Source organism: Wyeomyia smithii, chromosome 1 (genome assembly GCF_029784165.1).
Source record: "Wyeomyia smithii strain HCP4-BCI-WySm-NY-G18 chromosome 1, ASM2978416v1, whole genome shotgun sequence".
NCBI classification, from domain to species: domain Eukaryota; kingdom Metazoa; phylum Arthropoda; class Insecta; order Diptera; family Culicidae; genus Wyeomyia; species Wyeomyia smithii.
Genome location: NC_073694.1, coordinates 136,444,101 through 136,471,646, shown reverse-complemented (window position 1 = coordinate 136,471,646; position 27,546 = coordinate 136,444,101). Strand labels below are relative to the sequence as shown.

Sequence of the window (27,546 nt, the reverse complement as noted above, 5' to 3'; positions counted from 1 at the left end):
TTTATTTAACCAGTTAATTTACTATCTACCGATTTCACGCATGAGTGCAAGAAAAATGAGCTGTTTGATTTTAAAATTGTAGTCGAATTCAATAAAACTTTTCATCTGCATTGGCTGCCTCCCAAAAGTACATTTTTCCAAAATATTTTTAAAATTCTAATTTCTTATTTGGCCGGAATGCAACCAAACCAACCATTTTAAAAATCGAGTTATCACCACCAGTGGATGAGGAATTAATGATGAGCAACTTTATGTCAAATGATCTGAAAAACACAATCTGACTGGTTTCCGCGGGTTGAAAAATTGTTTAAATCCAAGTGTAATTTTCTAAAAAGACGTATGCTTTTTGGCATTGTACCACAGAAGCCTTTTAATGCATGAGAAACCTGCTTGAGAATGAATTGTAGGGAACTGAAGATGTATTGGAAAATTTTAAATTTTGATTGAAAAAAGTTCTAAATAAACACTAGATATAAATTGATAAAAAAACTTTTTTTATCCTAACTTTTTTTTTAAAGTCCAGGACGGACAAATGAAAGACACATTTTTATCAAGGGTTAAGTTTTAAAGCATGTTTCTGGTTCCAAAAGTTTCAAAAGTAACTGTGTTATAATGATGTTAAATGGTTTAAGCAAGCTTTTACAACAACAAAAAATCTTCAAAAAAATCATTTCATTGTTATTTTTTTCAAGTTATTTTGAATTTTAGTATAGAAAATTCAAATCAGGTTTCAAAGAAAGAATCAAATTATTTCTTGAGATTTTTTTTTTTTTGATAGTTGATATTAAACCAGAACTTTTGATCAAAAGTTCAGAATGGAGAAATGTAGGAAAAACCTTCACTTTAAAGTTAATTTTCTAAATTTCAACTTTTTTTATGGTTAATCAAATTGAAATGATGCAGTTAGAACTATTTCTAATAGTAATTTAAATTCATAAAGCTTTTGGTTACTAATTTCCTGAATGCATCTTTTTTTGTTTGAGACTCAATTCCGCCACGAAGTGCATGCGATTGACGTCACTGGACAAAACAATAATCCACGGTGAATAATTCTTTTTTTGCTTTCAATAATTTCATTTAAATTTCAGATTTTTACGCAATCTAATTTTTTATTGTTTTTTGTATCGCCCCTCTCAATATAACCAATCACTTACCTCCCCTACGGTAGACCGGCGTATCATAGGCCATTTGAATCGATCGAGCCTTTGGCATCCCTATACCGAGTAACAGTGAATGGACAATGAACTCATGTCCTGGGCTCAAATTAATTTGCGCCCGCTGTCAGCAGTAAGATAAAGATGTATGAAAAGAAGCGGTGATATGCTATCTCGTTTTTACATATGTTGAGATGTTAGCGTGATGGCTATGAAAAGACGTCATTTTTCTATGACCGAAAAATAACAAGCAAAATATTGGAACCACAGTGGGTTCGAAATGGAAATGGAGCCACAAAAAAAGTCACATACAACCCAGCGCAAAAGCATAGGCGCGTCTAAGGCCTGGGTGGAATCGATCGTTACTACAGTGGAGGCACGGTGATGTGAATAGTAACACTTTTTGTTTATGTTTATTAAACGTCTGCATTCTGACCACATGTTGATCATGTGGGAAAATTGCGTGAAGGACTGTTGACTGTAGCAGTCAAATTATGGATGAAATCCGTCAATTGATTGATTTATGCGTACCTTAACGGTTCTGTAATCTACAAAATGACAGCTTCTACCCACGTGGATCTTCACCTTGAACAAGTTTATCTCTTACTAATGCTTACAACCCGCGTTTTTTTCGAATTGACTGTTAAATAATTTCGGCATCCATTCGTACCAAATCGGAAAGTCTTGCGAGAGTGCGCACGCAGAACAGAGTTAAGTTACTCTCGCCGGTAGTGACGTCATTACTAGGTGAGAGGTATCTACTTTCGTGACCAAAAAAACAAAATGTGCCGCATGTGTTCTGTTTCGTTCTAGGAATAAACCGGGATAGACGGCTTCACGGTAACCTTGCCTAAGTTTTGCGTGAGTTTGTATCTTTATTAATGTGTGGAAAATTTGCATTCGCTTTTCTCTGAGACGCCTAGTGATTGGTTGGCTGTGTTGCAACGAATGCGATCTGCACCGGTTTTCATCGATAATTGAAGTAACGAATGAAGACGATGTTCAAGGTCCACGCATATTCACAATTTCCAAAGCCAATCGCATAAACCACTTGGTTACATGCTATTACTGGACGTCATTCATCAACAAGCCCCGAATTTTCTTTCGACGGATCAGAAACAGAAAGACGAAAAAACACGTTGGCGATGGCAATGGATGATGTGTGAATTTAAAAATAACTATTTTCTCTCGGTTCGGCAAATCTTGGATATGCGAAGCTAATATTCAGATTTTCCTGGGAAAATCGGCAACCATACGTGTCACCGTAGCTCTCCGAGAGAAACTTCGGTTAAGCTCAAAGTCGGGTACTAGGACTAGGACATCAAGTCGCATCCGCGCAAAAAAAAAATCTGTCGAATTTGCTTACCAGGTGGAGGTCGTCGTGCGGAGTTTTCAGTTTCATCGTTCAGTGTAGTGAATATTTTCCACTGAAGAGAGAAATTCGATTCTGTCTTTTTCAATTTTTTGCGGCAGAATCGTTCAATCTGATACGAAATCTACTGACAGACTGAGTAATGTTAATACGACACTAAAACCCTATTGTGATAGTCCGTGAAAAGAGTATTTTTCAGTTGCAAAGAAGCTATTAAACGAAATTAATAAAGTAGAAAACGATAAATTTTGCTGCTCCGCCTTATTTTTGCTTTCGAGAGTGTTACGAAGAGTGTGATTTTTGTCGAGAAATATTCAGTGTTCCCCGGGTCCTCAATGAAAATACATATTATCGTTAATTTTTCGTTACGTTAATTTGGACACAGGAATTCTCCGGTCTGGCGTCTGAAGGAACCCAAAATTCAGCAGCATGGCACGATTATCAGTGTGGGTCCTACTTGGACTCGCCGTGTTCACTTTATCAGTGAATGGTAGGTTTATGTAGCTACAGAAGATGAAGATTCTTCATAGTGTCTGATTGGAATAAATGCGATTCGATTTAAATATACTCACTGATATAATGGAATGGATATGGCTATGCTTTAACTGTTTCGACTATGAGTGTAGTGTCTAATAATCTAAATTGACTTACAACGGCAGGGAAACTGCAAACTGTTGATGATGGAAGCGAAATTATGAAAATGGTTCTTATGTAACAAGTGTTATGCAATAGTGGAGAGTTTCAGCTGATTCTTCGAACGAAAATTTTGGTTGAATATTAAAAGACAGGCGAAGAATGTACGTAGCAAACATGGACGTGCGGCTCAAAACGACGAGTGAGGTTGGTGAATTATTTTTAACTTTTATGCAGAGTGCCGTCACCTCAGTTTTGTTTGACAGATGGTATGACTGAAGCAGATAACCATTGGTGTTGGTGTTCCAAAATATAACACCAACTATTCTTACACCAACTATTCAAGGCATAATCTTTATCTATTTTTTATAATCAGATTTAAAAATGAACTAATTAAAAAGGTTAGTTTTTCGGTTAATCCTACTCAATTTTTAAAAGTAAAGCGTATCATTCTGGTGGTGGGATTTTACGTTTAAATTGAACCCAGGCGATATAAATAAATGAATCATTGAAGGTGGTCAACTCTCGCAACAATAAAAAAAATCATCGTGATGCATTACCCAAGATGATGTATTTTATAAGAACGGTTTATAAAACAGCAAATACACCATACTTATAACGCTTAAACCAAGTACAAATAGTGGTCAGCTAATTATAGTTGCGGGGAATAGTGTGTAGGCCACATTGGGTTTCTGGCACACTGCTAATTAAACAACGTAATTTTTTGGTACAGGTATCATTGTTCGTTGTCTACAGCAGTCTAAAGGAAGACTATGCAGACCATTGATACTACATATATTTTTCTAGAGCCAAATACTTAAATGTAATTCTTTTTATATGATCGAAATGCAATCTAGGGTGCAGAATATAATATAGGTGTGTTGTAATAAAAATGTTGATGTGTTGATGGAGGTTTCATATTTATGAAAAATCCAGTTCCGTACCAAGAAGATATTTTTCTTAGAATGTTTGCAAATTTTTTCAGGAATAGTGACTGAATCATCAATTTTAGTAATAATCAAATGAATTTATCTCTTTTTCTTCTGGCGTGTTAAATTATTTTCGTATATTATAGATCTTTCGCTCATCTCTAAACATATGAAAATGCACTTCTGTCTGTCTGTCTGATCCATAGAGACTTGAAAACTACTCAACCGATAGGCGTGAAAATTTGTCGCAGAAATCGTCGCCATACAGACACACATACGTCAGACATGCATACTCAAAAAATTTCGCCGAATCTCGGCATTATTTGTGCCAAGATACAGGCAGCCGGATGCTGAGCAACAATCTCGGCTGAATATATTTTGCCGAGAATCTCAGGAAACCAATATTTGACAGATGTCATTTTATGCCGAAAACCGCAGTACGTATTTGACTGTGTACAAATTTGAACAAGGAAAAATGGCGACCAACTCGTTCATGAGAATGGCAGATATTTGGCCGAAACTCGGCAACGAGCAAAATTCATGCCAAGATACCAGTCATGTTTTTGCTGACCTCGGCATCAACAGAGTTTAAGGATAAATTCGGCAGAAAATTCAGACAAGATTTGTCAAGCTTAGTTTTTTTCGGCGAAATTTCGGCACAACGACTTTCGACAACCGGCTTTTTTGCTAAATCGAAATATTTTCCATTCAAGTCGTTTTGCCCCTAGGAAACCGCGTCATAGAATTTTGTTTGATATAATAAGCTTGAGCGTTTGTTCTGTTTTCGTATGTGACCAACCACAGGACTTGATAAACTAAACTAAAAAGAGTCAGTGGAATATGTATTTCTTTTACCATTTTCTATCAAATAAAATACTACAAGGTATACAGCCCTAGGGGTTGTATGAAATGGTGACGTAGGACTAAATGTAAATATTATATGCTGCGATAAAGTGTTAATAGGAAACACTACCGTTTATATTTGATGGTCGTTATTGTAAAACTAACGATGCATGAATACATGAAAATTTTACCCTAGTAGTAGTTGTGAAAATTCACGTAACTCTTATCTTCAAGCATAGTTCTGAAAAGAACCGATTCCATAATCTTCAGTATGAAATTCGTGCTACAGAACGCTGATAATCGCACCACCACCGGTAGTATTGAATATTTTGTTGGCCACGCATAAAATTTACTCTCTGCTGTGCCCTCCAGTTGCTGTGCCAGCAAAATATCCTGCAGCGTACGATGGTAACTGTTGCTGCCGTATGCAAAATAAAGGTAACATGCTCCGCACTACCTGGAAGTTGACTCGTATGCAGCTCTCGTTTCTCAATGCCGCATACCTCTAACAGCTATCCAGCTTTCCACGAGCGGTAATGGCGGACAGTGTCGAGTTCAGCGTAGATTTTTGCCATTAGGGCGTAGCCACACAGCTTGGAGAAAGAGGAACAAACCAAAACACCTTCGATACTACTGAGTGATTTTCATAAGCATCAAAAGAAAGTTTTTGCTTTTTCGATGCGAAAATTACTCTGGTTCTTAGGTTAACTAATTTTCGTTACTAATATTTGACTGATAACGGTGTTCGAGTGGGCACAAAGAAACAACTAAACCGGAAAATCACTAAATTTAGCAGTGAAAATTCTTGAAATGAAGGTTATATCTTGCTGTGATAAACTATTCATAGGCAACACTACCGTTTATCTTTGGTGTGCCCTGGCCGTTATTGTAAAAATGATTATTGAGGAACAGATGAACATTTCACACTAGGAGTAGTTGTGGAAATTCTCATAACTCTTATCTTCAAGCATTTATAGTTCTAAAAAGAACCGATTCTATAATCTTCAGCTCGAAATGTGTGCTATAGAACGCCGCTGATGATCGCACCACCACCGGTAGTATTGATCATTTTGTTGGCCACGCATTAAATTTGCTCTCCGCTGTGCCCTCCAGTAGCTGTGCAAGCAAAATATCCTGCAGCGTACGATGGTAACTGTTGCTGCCGTATGAAAAATAAAGGTAACATGCTCCGCACTGCCTGGAAGTTGACTCGTATGCAGCTCTCGTTTCTCAATGTCGCGTACCTCTAACAGCTATACTCCACTCGCTGTTGTGTTACAAACTAGACTGAAGCTGAATTTTCTACACGCAGTGTTTTGTATCGAGTTCAGAGTAGATTTTTGCCATTAGGGCGTGGCCACACAGCTTAGAGAAAAACAAACAAACCAAAACACTTTGTCAAAAAATTGTTACACATTTAATCTATCCACCGGCATATAAATGACTAAGATGCATTAAGTCGTTCGCTCGCTATACTATAATTGTTTGAAATCTGACGCAACATTTGCCAGTTTCATTTTCAATTTCGTAAAGTGTAATCTAGTATAGAAAACAAAGACGTAGTCCTACGTCAAAAAAAAAAATAAACATACACCTGAAATACCCGAAATACCCTATTGAATGCGTGTGAATAAGATGATTTACTTCCGTCAAGGCGAATAGATGTTACCTGGGAAGGAGAAACCTAAGACAAGACGCGACAGCTGGTCACCGTTACATGCAACCAATTGCGACTAGGCTGCTGATTGGCTGAATCCGATAACGCAATAGTCACGTAGAAAATACAACGAGGTTTTTTTCACTGTAACGCAGTGTTACTGGAGAGTCATAATTTAGGTATTATTGCGCACTTCCCACCAAAATGGACTGCACAGTTTGAAAGTGCAACAGCAAAAAAGTTTGCATCAAAGTGCTCATTAACACTTATGAATTCGTTTTTGCGACGGTACTACACCAATCCCGGAGTTACAAGGTAAAAAGTGTAACACGAGTGTAGCTACACCGCAAAAACGAATTTACCTCCACCCAACATACTTTTTGACAGCTTGAATGAAAGCGTGTGCGGCAGTGCTGCCAAAATACATTATTAGAAAAAAAATTATAAAAAGTTAGTTACGGACATCTAATAAGTGTTACGCAATACATTCAATAAATTCCACTCTTGATTTAACATTCAAAAAAAAAAATAGTTAGAGTTTGAATCAATCAAATTCCGAAAGAAGTATATTAGTGTTACTCAATCTTTTCTGGCGAATTCAAAGCAATAAGCAATATAATTGTTCATAAATGATGATGCAAAAGTATGCAAGGTACATGATATTACCGAGTAATGTATTTCACTGTTCTAACTTTAAAAATGCATTGATTAATCGTTTTTTACTATTTCGGTTAAAGTCAGGGGGTACCAAAAAACTTAGGAAGAAAAAATTTGATAGTAGAAGTATGCTTTATTGAACATAAAATAATAAAAAAACTGAGTATTATTCGCCTATATATATTTTTTTACATTTTAAATTTGCTTCATTTTCATTGACCTGCAAAAGTTGTTAAGAATAATCATTCTGGCATCAACGGATGGCCGTTACGAAAAGAAAAATAAGGAGCCAGCTGTCGCGTCTTGTCTTAGGGAGAAACGGATACGAAATATCCAAAAGGACCAGAAAGTACTGTCATCGACTGTCAATTTGATCCATGTGAGCAAAGCATTTTTAGCAATAAGTATTGTTATAACTGAAGAACATCGCGTTGCTTGAAAAAATATTCAACGCAAACGTTTGAATTTATTGTGGTTTTATAAATTATTTAGGTTTTTATGTGTTGAACCCTTTGGCACAGAGAACAGACATTCATCTTATTTTCAAAAAAAAAAAGCAAAGCCTTGGTGCTACACTCCGTATCGGAATTTGACCTTCTGTTTTACAATACACAGAGCTGCGAAGACTGTTAAGTGTACAGGACAATTGCGAGGCTAGCGCTACGATCCTACTGACACTAATAGTCTCTCCCGAGCCGGGACTCGAACATACGACGACTGGCTTGTTAGGCCAGCATCGTACCTCGAGACCAGCTGGGAGATTATCTTATTTTCAAACGATGAGTAAAAACCAGTGATGGCATGAACTCATGCAAAGTTGAACTGAGTAACACTTTTCCAGATTTGAATTCAACTTGAATCTGCTTCCTCTCGATAGTTTGAGTTTTTTTGCACCGCACACTCTGATCGATTGAGTTTAAATGCGTGCAATGCACGCAGCGTACGATGTATTCAACGATGCGATGATGTGACGCGATGAGTTTTGTTTTTAGATCGAATTTATGCTTTCAAAGGACAATGCACACACTTAAAAAATTTCGCCGAATCTCGGCATTGTTTGTGCCGAGATTTGGACAGCCGAGTGCTCGGCAACCATCTCGGCTGAATCTCTTTTGCCGAGAATCTCGGAAAACCAATATTTGACAGATGTCATTTTATGCCGAGAATCGCGGTACACAGTTGACTGTGCTCTCGGCAAATCCAGCCGAGAAGCGGCAAACCAGTCTAACGACCTTTCGGTTATATAAGCTGAATGTTCGGCACAGTAAAGAGCCGTTTTTTCAGTGGAATCCAATCGCAGAAAATAGTTTTGCTGTGAATCAGGTAGTTTTCTTTCAAAAGATAAATTATAAGCTCGATGAGTTTTAGTAAGTAAAGAAATTTATTCATACTAAATCTTGAATACTTATCTTTATCTTGCTCGCCAGTAGGGCATTGAGCTAAACATCTAATCTAAAATTACGTCTAATGCCTATCCCTAATACAAATAAAATATTGTATTCACACGATTTGAAACTACACTTTTTAAGTTCCAGCCACTTCCCCCCAAACTGTACTACATTTTGACGTTGACTAACGTCTATATCGAAGTTAGGCCCCTGAATTTAAAAATCTAGTAATTCAACCAGGGAAAATCAGAGAAAAGTGGTCAGGTTTTGAGCGCTTATTTTGCAGTCATCTATAATCAGGTTTTCGAGGTTTTGGCATCAATCGATCAGAAATTCTTTTACGGTTAAATTTATGTAACAAAAACAAACTATTGTTTGAGATACACTATTGAAAAATTGGTAATTAATATCGATTGTCTAAATCATACCGCGCAGCCAATCACTACCTCTCTTCCCAAGCACAGTCGACACTAACGGATACAATCGATCTGACTTTGTTGTTATTGTTGTTGTCACTTTCTGTTTCCGATGTTTATGCTGCTGCTAGCGGAAAAAACCTTGCAAATATGCATCTTTTTGTTGGTGTTAATTTTACGACAGCGGCCGGCGCCCCATCATTCTGATTCCAAAACCGCACCAGTGACATGCGGACGCTAGGTGATAGCAGCTGAAAGGAGGAAATACAAAATAGTACCGGTCATCTCGTGCCGGTTTCACCCGTAATGCTGGTGGCTTTAGTAGTAAATGGCTACTGCAAAACACTTAAATGGCTGGAATTCTGGACGGACTAACCAGGAAACTATAATCGGTAACTGGCACCTTTTGGTGCCTCTAAATTTTGTTACAGAAGCGGCAAATTGAATTTTCTGTTTTACCAAATGATGCTGCTAGCGGAAAAAACCTTGCAAAAATGCATGTTTGTGTTGGTGTTAATATTATGACAGCGGCCGGCGCAGCTTTCAAGAAACATTTGTCTCTTCCATTTCATAATTTGCGTAGCCCATCCCTCTTTTAATTTATCTGACGAAGCCTTGGTATAAAACGTACCGTTCGAACATTTCACCCCATCAGTTTCATTACTAAACCGTACCGGCTACATACGGACGCTATCTTGAAAGAATTCTAAACGGACTGACCAAAAACATGGATATATTCGGCACCTGGCCCCTTTTGGTGCCTCGAAATTTTGTTACAGAAGCGGCTAATTGAATTTTCTGTTTTATTACAAAATGCTGCTGCTAGCGGAAAAAACCTTGCAAATATGCATCTTTTTGTTGGTGTTAATTTTACGACAGCGGCCGGCGCCCCATCATTCTGATTCCAAAACCGCACCAGTGACATGCGGACGCTAGGTGATAGCAGCTGAAAGGAGGAAATACAATATAGTACCGGTCATCTCGTGCCGGTTTCACCCGTAATGCTGGTGGCTTTAGTAGTAAATGGCTACTGCAAAACACTTAAATGGCTGGAATTCTGGACGGACTAACCAGGAAACTATAATCGGTAACTGGCACCTTTTGGTGCCTCTAAATTTTGTTACAGAAGCGGCAAATTGAATTTTCTGTTTTACCAAATGATGCTGCTAGCGGAAAAAACCTTGCAAAAATGCATGTTTGTGTTGGTGTTAATATTGTGACAGCGGCCGGCGCAGCTTTCAAGAAACATTTGTCTCTTCCATTTCATAATTTGCGTAGCCCATCCCTCTTTTAATTTATCTGACGAAGCCTTGGTATAAAACGTACCGTTCGAACATTTCACCCCATCAGTTTCATTACTAAACCGTACCGGCTACATACGGACGCTATCTTGAAAGAATTCTAAACGGACTGACCAAAAACATGGATATATTCGGCACCTGGCCCCTTTTGGTGCCTCGAAATTTTGTTACAGAAGCGGCTAATTGAATTTTCTGTTTTATTACAAAATGCTGCTGCTAGCGGAAAAAACCTTGCAAATATGCATCTTTTTGTTGGTGTTAATTTTACGACAGCGGCCGGCGCCCCATCATTCTGATTCCAAAACCGCACCAGTGACATGCGGACGCTAGGTGATAGCAGCTGAAAGGAGGAAATACAATATAGTACCGGTCATCTCGTGCCGGTTTCACCCGTAATGCTGGTGGCTTTAGTAGTAAATGGCTACTGCAAAACACTTAAATGGCTGGAATTTTGGACGGACTAACCAGGAAACTATAATCGGTAACTGGCACCTTTTGGTGCCTCTAAATTTTGTTACAGAAGCGGCAAATTGAATTTTCTGTTTTACCAAATGATGCTGCTAGCGGAAAAAACCTTGCAAAAATGCATGTTTGTGTTGGTGTTAATATTGTGACAGCGGCCGGCGCAGCTTTCAAGAAACATTTGTCTCTTCCATTTCATAATTTGCGTAGCCCATCCCTCTTTTAATTTATCTGACGAAGCCTTGGTATAAAACGTACCGTTCGAACATTTCACCCCATCAGTTTCATTACTAAACCGTACCGGCTACATACGGACGCTATCTTGAAAGAATTCTAAACGGACTGACCAAAAACATGGATATATTCGGCACCTGGCCCCTTTTGGTGCCTCGAAATTTTGTTACAGAAGCGGCTAATTGAATTTTCTGTTTTATTACAAAATGCTGCTGCTAGCGGAAAAAACCTTGCAAATATGCATCTTTTTGTTGGTGTTAATTTTACGACAGCGGCCGGCGCCCCATCATTCTGATTCCAAAACCGCACCAGTGACATGCGGACGCTAGGTGATAGCAGCTGAAAGGAGGAAATACAATATAGTACCGGTCATCTCGTGCCGGTTTCACCCGTAATGCTGGTGGCTTTAGTAATAAATGGCTACTGCAAAACACTTAAATGGCTGGAATTTTGGACGGACTAACCAGGAAACTATAATCGGTAACTGGCACCTTTTGGTGCCTCTAAATTTTGTTACAGAAGCGGCAAATTGAATTTTCTGTTTTACCAAATGATGCTGCTAGCGGAAAAAACCTTGCAAAAATGCATGTTTGTGTTGGTGTTAATATTATGACAGCGGCCGGCGCAGCTTTCAAGAAACATTTGTCTCTTCCATTTCATAATTTGCGTAGCCCATCCCTCTTTTAATTTATCTGACGAAGCCTTGGTATAAAACGTACCGTTCGAACATTTCACCCCATCAGTTTCATTACTAAACCGTACCGGCTACATACGGACGCTATCTTGAAAGAATTCTAAACGGACTGACCAAAAACATGGATATATTCGGCACCTGGCCCCTTTTGGTGCCTCGAAATTTTGTTACAGAAGCGGCTAATTGAATTTTCTGTTTTATTACAAAATGCTGCTGCTAGCGGAAAAAACCTTGCAAATATGCATCTTTTTGTTGGTGTTAATTTTACGACAGCGGCCGGCGCCCCATCATTCTGATTCCAAAACCGCACCAGTGACATGCGGACGCTAGGTGATAGCAGCTGAAAGGAGGAAATACAATATAGTACCGGTCATCTCGTGCCGGTTTCACCCGTAATGCTGGTGGCTTTAGTAGTAAATGGCTACTGCAAAACACTTAAATGGCTGGAATTTTGGACGGACTAACCAGGAAACTATAATCGGTAACTGGCACCTTTTGGTGCCTCTAAATTTTGTTACAGAAGCGGCAAATTGAATTTTCTGTTTTACCAAATGATGCTGCTAGCGGAAAAAACCTTGCAAAAATGCATGTTTGTGTTGGTGTTAATATTATGACAGCGGCCGGCGCAGCTTTCAAGAAACATTTGTCTCTTCCATTTCATAATTTGCGTAGCCCATCCCTCTTTTAATTTATCTGACGAAGCCTTGGTATAAAACGTACCGTTCGAACATTTCACCCCATCAGTTTCATTACTAAACCGTACCGGCTACATACGGACGCTATCTTGAAAGAATTCTAAACGGACTGACCAAAAACATGGATATATTCGGCACCTGGCCCCTTTTGGTGCCTCGAAATTTTGTTACAGAAGCGGCTAATTGAATTTTCTGTTTTATTACAAAATGCTGCTGCTAGCGGAAAAAACCTTGCAAATATGCATCTTTTTGTTGGTGTTAATTTTACGACAGCGGCCGGCGCCCCATCATTCTGATTCCAAAACCGCACCAGTGACATGCGGACGCTAGGTGATAGCAGCTGAAAGGAGGAAATACAATATAGTACCGGTCATCTCGTGCCGGTTTCACCCGTAATGCTGGTGGCTTTAGTAGTAAATGGCTACTGCAAAACACTTAAATGGCTGGAATTCTGGACGGACTAACCAGGAAACTATAATCGGTAACTGGCACCTTTTGGTGCCTCTAAATTTTGTTACAGAAGCGGCAAATTGAATTTTCTGTTTTACCAAATGATGCTGCTAGCGGAAAAAACCTTGCAAAAATGCATGTTTGTGTTGGTGTTAATATTGTGACAGCGGCCGGCGCAGCTTTCAAGAAACATTTGTCTCTTCCATTTCATAATTTGCGTAGCCCATCCCTCTTTTAATTTATCTGACGAAGCCTTGGTATAAAACGTACCGTTCGAACATTTCACCCCATCAGTTTCATTACTAAACCGTACCGGCTACATACGGACGCTATCTTGAACGAATTCTAAACGGACTGACCAAAAACATGGATATATTCGGCACCTGGCCCCTTTTGGTGCCTCGAAATTTTGTTACAGAAGCGGCTAATTGAATTTTCTGTTTTATTACAAAATGCTGCTGCTAGCGGAAAAAACCTTGCAAATATGCATCTTTTTGTTGGTGTTAATTTTACGACAGCGGCCGGCGCCCCATCATTCTGATTCCAAAACCGCACCAGTGACATGCGGACGCTAGGTGATAGCAGCTGAAAGGAGGAAATACAATATAGTACCGGTCATCTCGTGCCGGTTTCACCCGTAATGCTGGTGGCTTTAGTAATAAATGGCTACTGCAAAACACTTAAATGGCTGGAATTCTGGACGGACTAACCAGGAAACTATAATCGGTAACTGGCACCTTTTGGTGCCTCTAAATTTTGTTACAGAAGCGGCAAATTGAATTTTCTGTTTTACCAAATGATGCTGCTAGCGGAAAAAACCTTGCAAAAATGCATGTTTGTGTTGGTGTTAATATTATGACAGCGGCCGGCGCAGCTTTCAAGAAACATTTGTCTCTTCCATTCCATAATTTGCGTAGCCCATCCCTCTTTTAATTTATCTGACGAAGCCTTGGTATAAAACGTACCGTTCGAACATTTCACCCCATCATTTTGATTCCAAAACCGCACCAGTGACATACGGACGATACGGATTTTTGTTATAAAGGTTTACAGCTATAGTAATTTGCTAGCAGTTTCGTCTAGTGCTAAAACGAACATATTGAGAATCTTCGCAATGTCTCGACACATGAACATGATCTATAAGCGCAATTCTCGGAAGCGTGCGAAGGATCGGCAGAAGACGATTTCTCCGAAGGTACGAAGAACGATTGCTGGGCAAGAACGAGATCAAGACGACATGCTAGGGGTTAGAGGTAATACGCTTTTAACTGATTGGGACGCTGGAGAAGGACCTTCGACTCGAGGTAGGAAATTCAATTCAGTTTATAATGAGGTCAGCAAGTTTTCACAACTGCATATACTTGTCGCTGTTATAACATGTTTTCAAGCATATAAATTTGATAATATCTATATTATACTCGGTTTTTGTACCTCTTATTCACAGTAAGGCAGTAATGTAGAGCTCTACTTACGGCTGTACATTGGCCTACCCGATCAAACGATTATAACAAACGGATAACACAAACATATCTGAACTTGATAGAAATAACAAAGCCTGTAATATTTTTGATATGCCAGAATGGTAAAAAGTACAAAATTATATCAAATTCTGTTACCATACACTTGAATGTTCAAAAGTGTGTTTTTCTAAAGCATATTTAAAACAAAACTTGTTATTCAATCAAGAAAATATTGTACATTCTAACTAATTCTGATCTTTTTCTGCCGAAAATCTACAAAACTTGCTATAATTTGTTATAATCAGTAAATGATTTTGATAGAAATTTTGATATTTTAACTATTAACGAGACCAAGCTTAGAACACAAGTTGATGCGAAAAGTGCGTTACAATATATCAAGATTTGTTATAATCCTGATATTTTTGACTGATCGGGTACGGCCGGGCGAATCGGTTCGCGCCGCTTTTCGCGTCTACTATGACAGAGGCCTAACTAAATTATAGAGTTACTATAAAGTGTATTATGCCATCCATTGTTCATAAACTTTACTGATAATAACCCACAACTCAAAAATTATAATTTTGAGGAAAACGCGTTGGAAAGTTATCTTTGAAAGTTTCGTTCAAACTTAAAAGAATAAAAGAAAACTCGATTTCAAAATTATCAATCGTCATTCAACTTTCTGTGTCTATTGTGTACATATTATGAGCACGTTGCAGTAGTTTCAACCGTGTTTTAATTTTAACTACCTTAATCACGAAATTTTGGTTCTAGCAGCAAAAGCATTTCTACTCACAATTCTGATTTTTTTTGACGTTGACTAACGTCTATATCGAAGTTAGGCCCCTGAATTTAAAAATCTAGTAATTCAACCAGGGAAAACCAGAGAAAAGTGGTCAGGTTTTGAGCGCTTATTTTGCAGTCATCTATAATCAGGTTTTCGAGGTTTTGGTATCAATCGATCAGAAATTCTTTTACGGTTAAATTTATGTAACAAAAACAAACTATTGTTTGAGATACACTATTGAAAAATTGGTAATTAATATCGATTGTCTAAATCATACCGCGCAGCCAATCACTACCTCTCTTCCCAAGCACAGTCGACACTAACGGATACAATCGATCTGACTTTGTTGTTATTGTTGTTGTCACTTTCTGTTTCCGATGTTTATGCTGCTGCTAGCGGAAAAAACCTTGCAAATATGCATCTTTTTGTTGGTGTTAATTTTACGACAGCGGCCGGCGCCCCATCATTCTGATTCCAAAACCGCACCAGTGACATGCGGACGCTAGGTGATAGCAGCTGAAAGGAGGAAATACAAAATAGTACCGGTCATCTCGTGCCGGTTTCACCCGTAATGCTGGTGGCTTTAGTAGTAAATGGCTACTGCAAAACACTTAAATGGCTGGAATTCTGGACGGACTAACCAGGAAACTATAATCGGCAACTGGCACCTTTTGGTGCCTCGAAATTTTGGTACAGAAGCGGCTAATTGAATTTTCTGTTTTACCAAATGATGCTGCTAGCGGAAAAAACCTTGCAAAAATGCATGTTTGTGTTGGTGTTAATATTATGACAGCGGCCGGCGCAGCTTTCAAGAAACATTTGTCTCTTCCATTCCATAACTTATGTAGCCCATCCCTCTTTTAATTTATCTGACGAAGCCTTGGTATAAAACGTACCGTTCGAACATTTCACCCCATCAGTTTCATTACTAAACCGTACCGGCTACATACGGACGCTATCTTGAAAGAATTCTGGACGGACTGACCAAAAACATGGATATATTCGGCACCTGGCCCCTTTTGGTGCCTCGAAATTTTGTTACAGAAGCGGCTAATTGAATTTTCTGTTTTATTACAAAATGCTGCTGCTAGCGGAAAAAACCTTGCAAATATGCATCTTTTTGTTGGTGTTAATTTTACGACAGCGGCCGGCGCCCCATCATTCTGATTCCAAAACCGCACCAGTGACATGCGGACGCTAGGTGATAGCAGCTGAAAGGAGGAAATACAAAATAGTACCGGTCATCTCGTGCCGGTTTCACCCGTAATGCTGGTGGCTTTAGTAGTAAATGGCTACTGCAAAACACTTAAATGGCTGGAATTCTGGACAGACTAACCAGGAAACTATAATCGGCAACTGGCACCTTTTGGTGCCTCGAAATTTTGGTACAGAAGTGGCTAATTGAATTTTCTGTTTTACCAAATGCTGCTGCTAGCGGAAAAAAACCTTGCAAAAATGCATGTTTGTGTTGGTGTTAATATTACGACAGCGGCCGGCGCAGCTTTCAAGAAACATTTGTCTCTGCCATTTCATCATCTATGTAGCCCATCCCTCTTTCTATTTATCTGACGAAGCCTTGGTATAAAACGTATCGTTCGAACATTTCACCCCATCAGTTTCATTATTAAACCGTACCGGATACATACGGACGCTCGGAGGAAAAACAAAATAGTACCGGTCATCTCGTGCCGGTTTGATCCGTGATGCTGGTGGCTACTGCAAAGTACTAAAATGGCTGGAATTCTGGACGGAAACCAGTAAACAAGAAATCGGCAACTGGCACCTTTTGGTGCCTCGCAGTTTTATAATAGAAGCGGTTAGTTGAATTTTATGTTTTACAATTGCTGTTGCTAGCGGAAAAAAAATCTTGCAAAAATGCATGTTCATGTTGATGTTAATTTCACGACAGCGCTAGGTGTTAGCAGCTGAAAGGAGGAAAGACAAAATAGTACCGGTCATCTCGTGCCGGTTTCACCCGTTATGCTGGTGGCTGTTAGTAATAAATGGCTACTGCAAAATACTAAAATGGCTGGAATTCTGGACGAAAATAATCGGAAACTGGTACCTTTTGGAGCCTCGAAATTTTGTTACAGAAGTTTTGTAAAAGAAGCGTTGCAATTCCCTATACTATTTGCTTCAATGGAATATTTTTTTTTTTTTAAGAATACGGTAGTCAACGTCATGCGGTCGTGTCTTGAATACCACCCTCCTACTTTTTTTCTGCTACCGGATTGTAAACACTTGTAATTTGCACAAATATCAGCCAAACTTGTATCCGATTCCTGTTTGCTCACCCGTAACACGCATAAATTTGCACCAAGAAAAATGGCGGCAACTCGTTCATGAGAATGACAGCTGTATTGCCGAAACACGGCAACGATTGAAATTTGTGCCGAGATACCAGTAATGTTTTTGCTGACCTCGGCATCAACAGTGTTTAACGATAAATTCAGCAAAAAATAGAGACGAGATTCGTCAAGCTTAGTTTTTTGGACGAAGTCTCGGCAAAATGAACTGACAACTGTCAGCAACCGGCATTTTTTTGCTGAAATACCGGTTGAATCCAAAGTTGCCGAGTGAACTCGGATGTTTTTTGCCGAGCTCGAGATCCAGTTTTAAGTGTGCATCAAACTTTTGCAGCAGACGCGGCGCGAATTCCATCGCAATTCGATTTTTATGCAATTGTTGTTATGCAGGATTCAAACTCAAATTTAATTCGAGTGTACTGCACTGTAGGGTTTACGTGCAAACCGAAAATAAATGTGCAAGCAAGTTTTAAAACTACGAGTGTAAAGTCACACCACAGAGAACAGACATTCATGTTCATATAAAGAAATTTGAAAATCGTGTGTAAAAATTTGAATCCAAATACATTAATACACTAACGACATCTGTCTTGTGGTGCCCCAGTTGCACTGCATAAATATCGCTGTATTGATATTTTATCGATATTTGTGCTTGGTTTTCAAGCGACACGAGCGCCACATAGCGGGAGCATTACCACTTACTGTTAAATGACGGTTGCAATTTTTTACACATCTTTTGAGAATAAGATGAACGTCTGTTCTCTGTGGTCACACTGCCTACTCTGGTAAAAACCGTCATTTAACTGTAAGTAATTATTGTTCCCGCTATGTAGCGCTCGCGTCAATGCTAACCCACAGATAACAGATATTCAAGCTAGAACAAAAAACTCCAGAAATCGCGTGTAAGATTTCAAATTCTTATTCGTTTGGAATGCTAAAGACATCTTTCTGCAATATGCGACTCTAACCACTTTAGTGATGGCAGCGCTGGATTACACATGAAGCAAAATTAGCTTGGATGTCTGTTATCTGTGGTTGAACCAAGAACTGATATCGATAAAGTATCGATACGGCAATTTATTTTCTCTCCTTGTTTATAGCTAAGACTTATCGGTCCATAAAGCACGGCAATATTTATGCAGTGCAACTGGGGCACCACAAGACAGATGTCGTTAGTGCATTCACGTATTTTGATTCAAATTTTTACACACGATTTTCAATTTTTGTGTATGTGCCTTTAGTAGCAATCATGTCGGCGTTAGGGATGGGCGATACTGTCGAAGTATCGATACCTAAGTACTCGAATACTTTTGCACAAAACGATACCAAGTGTCGTGGTATCGGTATAGAAAGTATCGATGCCAAAATACTCGATGCCTTTGGCCGAAGTATCGATACCGTTGGCATCGATACTGGTATCGCCCATCCCCAATAGAAGGCATTGGCGGTATCGGTATCGTTTCAAAGTATCGTTGGCAAAGTATCGATACCGCTACTTATCGCCAGCCCAAGTATGATGACAGTTCTACAAGGTATGCTACATTTTTGTCTATCCACGCACACAAACAAATCTCGTTATGAAAAATTTCGCGTTTTGTATGGAATTCAGAACATTTTGGAAATTTCTCGTTTTATGTTGTTTTATATCTGATTTTTTTGGTTGGAGAGTGAATCTCCAGTTGAAACACACTAGAAATTGATATTAATTTAGATTTAGTGTGAAAAATTGCGACAATATGTCGAAATAAAATATACAAAAATGCTATATTTCTAATAGTTGGAGCATAATCTTAGTCATTGTCATAGCTCATGACTTTTGTTACTGTAGGAAACATAAGCGACTCTATTTAGAAGTAGAGTACAAGAAAAAAACGAAGAGTGAAAAAAGGTTACCGGCAAATTGATGAAAAACAGCATATTTTACCTAAACCGCAGCATGTTTATGTATTCCCCACAAATAAAACATGTTTCAACATCATTTCTATAACTTTTCAGGAAAGTATGTTTTATAAGTTTAGTTTAATATGCAAAATCATTTAAAATTTCATACAAAATTGGAAAAAGTTCATAACGATTACTTATACTAATGCATCGACGTGAATAGCATAACTTTTAGAACTGTCATTTATACTTGGATCGCCAGCAACGAGTATCGAGGCCAAAATACTCGATACTTCGGCTCCATGTATCGATACCGTTGGTATCGATACAAGTATCGCCCATCCCTAGTCGGCGTACTTCGACTTTCTGAGTTTATTCGGTAGTGATGGGAAATATCGCCCAAAACGGACATCGATAACAATCGATAATTCCAAGGCTTTTATCGATACTATCGATAAGTATCGATAATTTGACAGCTAACGTTTGCGATAAAAAAAAATTTTCAGATGGTGATGAAGAAAAACTATTTCAAATGGTGATGAAAAAAACTGTCACAGATAATTGAGTTGGATAAATTTCCCATGAAAGGTTATCATGTTAGCTTCATCGCAAAAAAATATTACGTCCTTGCGTGCGGCCTTCCGGCAGTTAACTGGAACGTTCGCCATGGCGGACGAAAACATGCATGTAGCCATGTTTTTAAGCTCTTTCTTCGTTTTTTTTTATTAATTCCTCCTCCGATTTCGCGACAAAATTGCTGGAATAGATCTTGCGCTTCAAGTTTGCCCAGAAATTCTCGATGGGAAGCAGGTGGGGGACATTGGGCGGATTCGCCGACTTCGGTACCACATCGATATTCAACCGCTCCATCTCCTCCAACGATCGCTTCGAGTAGTTGGCCGACGTCAAATCTGGCCAGAACACCGTGTCTTCGCGCTTATGGTATTTCTTGATGAACGACGCAACTTCTGTCAGGCACTTCGTACTATAAATTTCCCCGTTCACGGCGGAGCGAAAGAAGAGCAACTTTGACATCCCTTTCTCGCTGATTGTCAGCCACAGCCGCACCTTCTTGGGGAACTTAGTCTGTGAAATAAACTTTACCTCGGTGCTCACTTCCCTTGTGGGGGAGGTAAAATACGAAGAGCCCTGCTAGTCGTTGCCATCCAGGGTGAGATAGCTCTAGTCGTCCATCACCACTGTCACGTCGCGATTCGCCGGGAAAAAATCGACTTGACCATCTTATTCAACCGCTGTCGCTGCGTCATTGCCTGCAGCTCCGAGACCAGTGGACGGGACTGCCGCTTCCTGCATGTATGTCCATGTTCTCCATATACTTTTTCACTGTTTAAGAGCATGCACCAACCTCTCTGCCAAGTGCACGCAGCGATTTAGCCACTTTTCCCTCGGTCTTCCTCTTCAGCATCCTCTGAAGCTTCTTGTCGCTCAGGGTCGTTGGCCGTCCGGAACCGGGCTTTCTTTCGATGCTCTGATCGTTGTCCAATAGTGTCAAGATGTTGTAGATGCCAGAACCGGCATACCCACAAAGTGCCGCACGATGTCCGTTTTTGACATGGCGGTGTACCGTTCTTTGAACGCGCACACTTCTGAACGGAGCAGCATCACAGTTAAGCCTGTAGTACACTCTTTGTCTAATGGTCAAATATTTGACCTCCTGACATAATGGTCAAATTTATTTGACATCATGGTTGATGTTTGCCCGTGTTTGCCCCATGTTAAAATCGGAGAGTGACAAATAATTATCTTTGACCAAATTTTTATCTGTCAAAAAGAGACAAATATTTGACGCTCGGTCAAAGCGTGTACTACAGGCTTTAGAGTTTGACTGATAGAGCTGTCAATTTTTTTTTGCTTACTCATGGGTTACTATGATTGGTGATGCATGAGTAGTTTCGTCAGTGCGATTAAAGGTAAACCCATGAAAAATCGGCAATTTTTGTCCATTTTTGTACCGCAAACGTTATTCGACAAATGCAATTTTGCTATATAAATTTGTTAAAAACAGAGACAGTGATGGCCCAAACAGAATGGATACGTTTGCGTTTCGACAGTAAATGTATGGGCTTACTGTCAAATTGCCGCAAACGCAGCCGCAACGTATCCATTGTGTTAAGGCCTTGAATGACAAATATTAGTACACTCTTTGTCTCATGGTCGAATATTTGACCTTCTGACATAATGGTCAAATTTATTTGACATCATGGTTGTTGTTTGCCCGTGTTTGCCCCATGTTAAAATTGGAGAGTGACAAACAATTATCTTTGGCCAAATTTTTATCTGTCAAAAAGTGCCAAATATTTGACGCTTGGTCAAAGAGTGTAATACAGGCTTTACGAAACTGCGAATGAAAGTTCAAACAACCGGACGAGTTAAACAGTTTGTTTTGGAAAGTCTTCGGGTTTTACGCCGGGACTGCTTTCTACGGAGTAGTTTCAAGCCAAAGTTCATTTTGAAGGTTGTATAATAGTGGAAATAATTGAAGCAGGCAAAATTCTGTCAATTTTTAAATGGCCAAAACTTCACGAAAAATGAATCAATTCTGACAAAACAGGTTTCATTTTACTGGAAAACTGTTCTAGTTTCCTAGTATTACTTGAGAACTGGACGTCACCAAGGGTCACTGGAAATGTACTTATTTTCTTTGAGCTTGCAGCACTCTAGCAGAATTCAATCGAACATTGTGGGTGTGTAGGTCCTATTAAACCAAGCAACTTTGCAAACTTGCGTTTGAAAATTTATCTGGATTAACATTTAAAAAGGTCAGATTATTTTCACGCAGATTTTCTCTAAAAGGTTATTTATGCAGATTTTCAAATTAACGTGGTTTTTACGCGAATTTTTGAATTAAAGTGGTTTATCAAGCGGATTTCTGAATAAACATGGTTTTTTCACGAGGCATGTATGCCCCGCGTAAGAAAACCTAATTGTATTTGAACCTTTTTTCGCACCTTTTTATTATGAATCAATATATCTTAGTAAAAATTATTTGAACTTTCATCCAGAAATATAAAAAAAGGAGTTTAAGATCCTACTCTGAAAAAAATATAATTTTAAAAACAAAAAATTATTTTAGAAAATATCGGTGATCTCAGATTTTTTTGAATGAAGTATTTTAGATGGACAATTTAGTTGCCTAGAACGTTCTATGCGTTGTAAAAATGTACACTTTGACACACACTCTTGAAATCCGAAACATTTTCGGTGTAGGTTGGTCACACCAAGTTACCAAGTAATACTAATTGTATAATACTGTTTTCCAGTGAAATGAAACCGGTTATCAAAATTGATTCATTTTTCGTAAAGTATTTTGTCTACCCCCTGTATAAATCAGAATACTTTTTTTGGCGCAACAATTTCGTTGATTTGGATTTTTAGTGGAATTAAAAATTGTTTGTTGGGTAACATATACTTTAAACTTAAACAGTTCCAAGTTAAACTAAACAATTACCAGAGAATTACCAATAGACTGCCGCTATGCATGTCCATCATATTATAGGAGCTGGCAAGCCAAAGAGAATGCATTTTATTACAATTTCGTATCATTGCTTTTTATGAGATGGTGCAAAAAGTTTGGATATTTTTTTAAAGTTCTCCAGTACTAAGTTGTCGAATTCATCTGTTCTTAGAAAACCAAAAACTATAAATACCTTTTTAGTTACCATTATTTCACAGAAACTCAGTGACACCTGGGGCGAACCTTTACACCACCCCCAACAATGCTAAATCTTGTTGAATAGCAGCACCCAACAAATACCTACACTGTTATTAAAAATCACGTCAAAGTAAAGTGATTTGCTGTTGAATTCGCACTACTTGCCTAACATTTCAGAGTTGAATGAAAATCTTTCGAAATATATTAATGCAAAGAACGATGGATTAAACCGCAAATCACTTTATTTTCTGTTGTTATGTTAATCTTTGTTGATATACTTATGTTTGAGATACGGAATGTCGGTCAGTTGGATAGTTATATAAATTCACAATAAATTCAAGATACTTCTTTTTATTTTAGATTTCTCCTTTTTATTTTATTTTAGATTTTTAATTTAATAACAAGATGATCCTAGAGATGATCCCTGTCACTGTATCGATGCAATAGATTTCAGGGTCTGTAAAAAGTCGTTATATTGTTATATTAATTTAAAAGATTCAATAAAACTTACGCTCGAATAAAATTTTGATCTTTGGGTTAATGTGCTGCTTGCGCCGTTCGCCATCGTCACATTTTTGTTTCGCTTTATGGTTTTGACGTTTGTCAATTGGAATTGCAGCTGTAATTCAATTGATTTAAACAGTGGTGATAATACAAGAGATATTCATTATAATACGATGGTGATTTCCATTAACCTGTTTCGAACGCAAGATCATTTTATTGAAAAGTGTTAATCTTCGAGAAATCAACACTAAATCACTTCAACTTGCAGTGTGATGTGACGAATTGAGTCAAGTGCAAAAACACTTGAAGTAATCGTGACATTTTTTTATAGTGTAGCGGCAAAAGAAACTTGTGAGGTAGGGTTGGTGAGATCTCCTTCTTTTGGGTCTCCTCCAGTAACCAGCCATACAATATAGATTGTTCAACATATATCCCGTGATTCATTCATGCACACGCTTACGCGTAGCATATAAATAAAATAAAACCTCCGACACGCTCAACAGCGTCTGAGTTCATTTTATTTTTCAACTATATCAAAAAGTTTTATTTGCGACCTCATGAAAATCAAAAAATCTGTATGAATCTGTATTATTTCCAGAAAATCTGTATATATGTGGCATCACTGGTGCTCACCCTTATAATATCGATAATTATCGTTAGCGTAAAAAAACTAACGATAATATCGATGTCCAGCATGTATCGATATTATCGATAAGTATCGATAAGTTTCCCATCACTAATTCGGGTTATTCGCGTTGAAAGAGATTTTGAAGGCTGTTCGCACCTACGTGAACTCTCATATGCAATTGTCAAAATGTGCGTGATGACAAAAGCAAAAATATTTCCTTCCTTCTTTTTCGCATGCAAAAACCAAACAAATATCAGCAACACCGTCAACGCGAATTGCTATGAACAGATTTCCAGAGGGGATTCACTGCTGTCAAATTTCATATATGTGTGTGTTATCGCAGATCAACTCTGGTCCATGACGTTTGTTGGTCCATGACGTTTGTTGGTCCATGATGTTTGTAACTATGAACAATAATGGGGGAAAAATGTGAATAGCTAAACAACATTCATGAAAGTTTTCCGCGGTTTCTCGAGTTTCGATGGAAAACATTCCAATTCTATAATATTTCACATCGATCAATTTCATGACCAAAAGGAACAAAAACCAAAACAAACACCATGTTGCCGAATATGTTGGTTACACGATTTTTGACAGATAGATCCCCCCTGCAGATTTCATTTTAAATTCAAGCAATCTCTTAACCAACTTCTGCTTCAAGTGACGGCAATTTTGCAGCTGCCCCAGTAACGTCATCAGAGTTTTTTTGTGGAACAATGATTTTTCGTGGGACCGTGGACTTATGATGAAATCCATCCGGTTTTTTCACGCTTTCTATTTCGATTTCGACTAATGGAGTTTCAGTCGAAGAAAGTGCATTAGAAAAAAAAATTCTCATATGCGCCTTGTGTCCTTATTGCATATGTATAGTTTTATGAACTCAATTATTATTACCAAGTGTTACATCTATTACGATTTTTTGCGTCAAAATCTTGTGAGAAATTAATCATAATAAGCGTATTTCATTGACTTTGGAGAAAAAATTACGTATTATTACGTATTAGAAGTTGAGACAGTAAATCTATTCAAACCTCAGATTGCCGAGCAGTTTGTTATTCACAGAATGTCGATTTGAAAACAATAAAACATAGTGGTTGCTCAATTTCACATAAACAAGCATTAGTCTCTCTTAACTATGCTAAAATAGGCAGCATAAAATCAAATTATTATTGCATGTTTAATTGCCTTGAAATTATACATGCAATAATATGCTATGGAGAAAAATATGAAAGCAAAGCAAAGCCTTGGTGCTACATTCCGATTCGGAACTTGACCTTCTGTTTAATATACACAGACTTCGCAGTCATCCGTTAACTGTACAGGACAATTGCGGGGCTAGCGCTACGATCCTACTGACACTACCAGTCTCTCCCGAGTCGAGACTCGAACCTACGACGACCGGCTTGTTAGGCCAGCATCGTACCTCGAGACCAGATGGGGGGAAGGAGAAAAATATAAGAAACTTATTTTTTTGTGTTTATTCGTTCGAATCTCATACTTTTACTCCAGTGAACTATGAGAGTGCATTATTCTACTCAAAATATCAATAACTTGAACTGTATTCAACAAACAAAAAACGATTTTTATGATTTCGCCAATTTCACGATGAAAGTTTTTTGATCGCTATAAAATCGGAAAAGCACTGCGCTAGAATTAAAAGGTGGAGAAAAAATTCAATTAAAGTTATGATTTTTCTCTCACCGGAGGATGAGGTTCCTTGACAAAATAAGTCCTTTTTTCAATAACTCGCCAGAGGGACGTTTGTTGAAGTCTCTCCAGGGAATCGTCACTTGCTGATTCTTGTATTCAAAAAATACACACCAGGCAGAAGTGTTCGCCAAAAATTTATTTTAAGTTGGATTTTTTTAAACTTTCAAAGGATGAAGTTATACATATGGATTATGTTTCGGCATAATTACTTCATTCAATTTCCTTTCCATCGCTGAAAGCCCGCACCTTTCCCCTTAAGACCTCTCATTACATTTTGTGAAATGGTAGAGCCGACCTTCTTGGTCACTTTCATCCATTCTTTCTTCAACTCTAACTCGTTCTTGAATACCTTGGACGATTTTCGAACTTGAGCCTTCATTATAGCCCGGAATCTTTCCACCAGACGAATTGGGGGGTTGGCAGTTTTTGGTACAAAAACAACGTTAATGTCTCTGTATCAATCCAACGTCGATCGGCGTTAATATTGGCATGACGCCAGGTCCGGCCAAAATAATGTCTCGCCTCCGTGGGACCGCAGGAAGGGCCATAAACGCTTCTGGAGGCACTCTGCCTGATCAACTTCGCTGTTGATAATACCCGTCGTGATACGGTATACTCAGTTTACTGCATTGGCCTACCAGAGCAAGTATTTTTTGGCGAATTGTTCATTTTCTTCTTCCATATTTCTTCCGGAACATCAAACTGTGATCTAGCAACGGCCTCCAGCCCCGGTATCTGCTTTGCGTCTGCCTTGATGTAGCTTTCGTCATTCATAACCACCATTCATCGGTTCTGTTAATCACAGCTTCCTCGCGCGGGATTTGGCCGCCGTGTTTTGTTGCTCACGCCGGTTCGGTACCTTCCGGGCCTTGAATAAATTTATTTATTTATTTATTCATTTATTTCACAATCTATATTCATCTGACAATGATGAGTCTTAATGAATTATTAAATAAAAATATAGTCAGGTTGTTCGTAAAACATCAATAACTCGCTGACGAAAAGCGTTGATCGGCATATTGAAGTCAAATAACTCATAAAACTCATTAAAGCGGCGGGATATGGCACGAATCAGATCGTGGGAACCATAAAGTCGACTGCGCGGTTCCAAATAAAAAAAGTTTCTATTACGCAGTGGTCTTTCCGGAGCGTATAGATTGAGCTGGGTCAAAATACTTGGACAGTCGATGTGGCCAGTCAATAGTTTTGCAGCAAAGACGGCCTGTGCGATTTGTCGTCGATGTTCCAATGGTTGAATACCAAGAAGTCGGCAGCGGTTTTCGTATGGTGGTAGGTTCTGTGGATCCCGCCAAGGGAGAAAGCGGAGAGCATAGCGGATGAATTTTTTCTGCACCATTTCCATTCTGTGTGACCAATTTGCATGGAAAGGACTCCATACCACAGAACTGGTCTCTAGGATTGATCTCACGAGGGAACAGTACAACGATTTGAAGCATAACGGATCACGAAAACCATCAGCAATCTTGAATATAAACCCAAGTTGTCGGTTTGCCTTAGCGATAATGCTGTCATAATGGGTTTTATATGTCAGTTCACGGTCCAAAATTACTCCGAGGTCTTTTACACATTCCACACGGAGGAGATGTTGATTTTCAATGGAATATGTAAATTCGATTTGCGTACGCTTCCTATTAAAAGAGATCGTGTTGCATTTATCTATGCTCAGCGTTAAGCAGTTCGTTCCACACCAA

At 38.6% G+C, this 27,546-nt stretch overlaps 1 protein-coding gene across 5 annotated transcripts in view; it reads left to right on the top strand.

Moving 5' to 3' along the window:
- Positions 1–1,967: 1,967 nt before the first annotated feature.
- The window catches only part of LOC129727663 (uncharacterized), a 52,243-nt gene continuing 26,664 nt past the window's right edge, over positions 1,968–27,546 (top strand). The window contains exons 1-2 of one of the 5 annotated variants that reach the window (XM_055685833.1): positions 1,968–2,015; positions 2,912–3,016. In XM_055685833.1, the coding sequence (XP_055541808.1) occupies positions 2,956–3,016 (61 nt within the window). In that variant the 5' untranslated portion in view covers positions 1,968–2,015; positions 2,912–2,955. Of the gene's footprint in view, positions 2,016–2,071; positions 3,017–27,546 lie in introns of those variants that run through there. The other 4 variants (XM_055685920.1, XM_055685743.1, XM_055686010.1 and 1 more) reach the window with 4 other exon arrangements.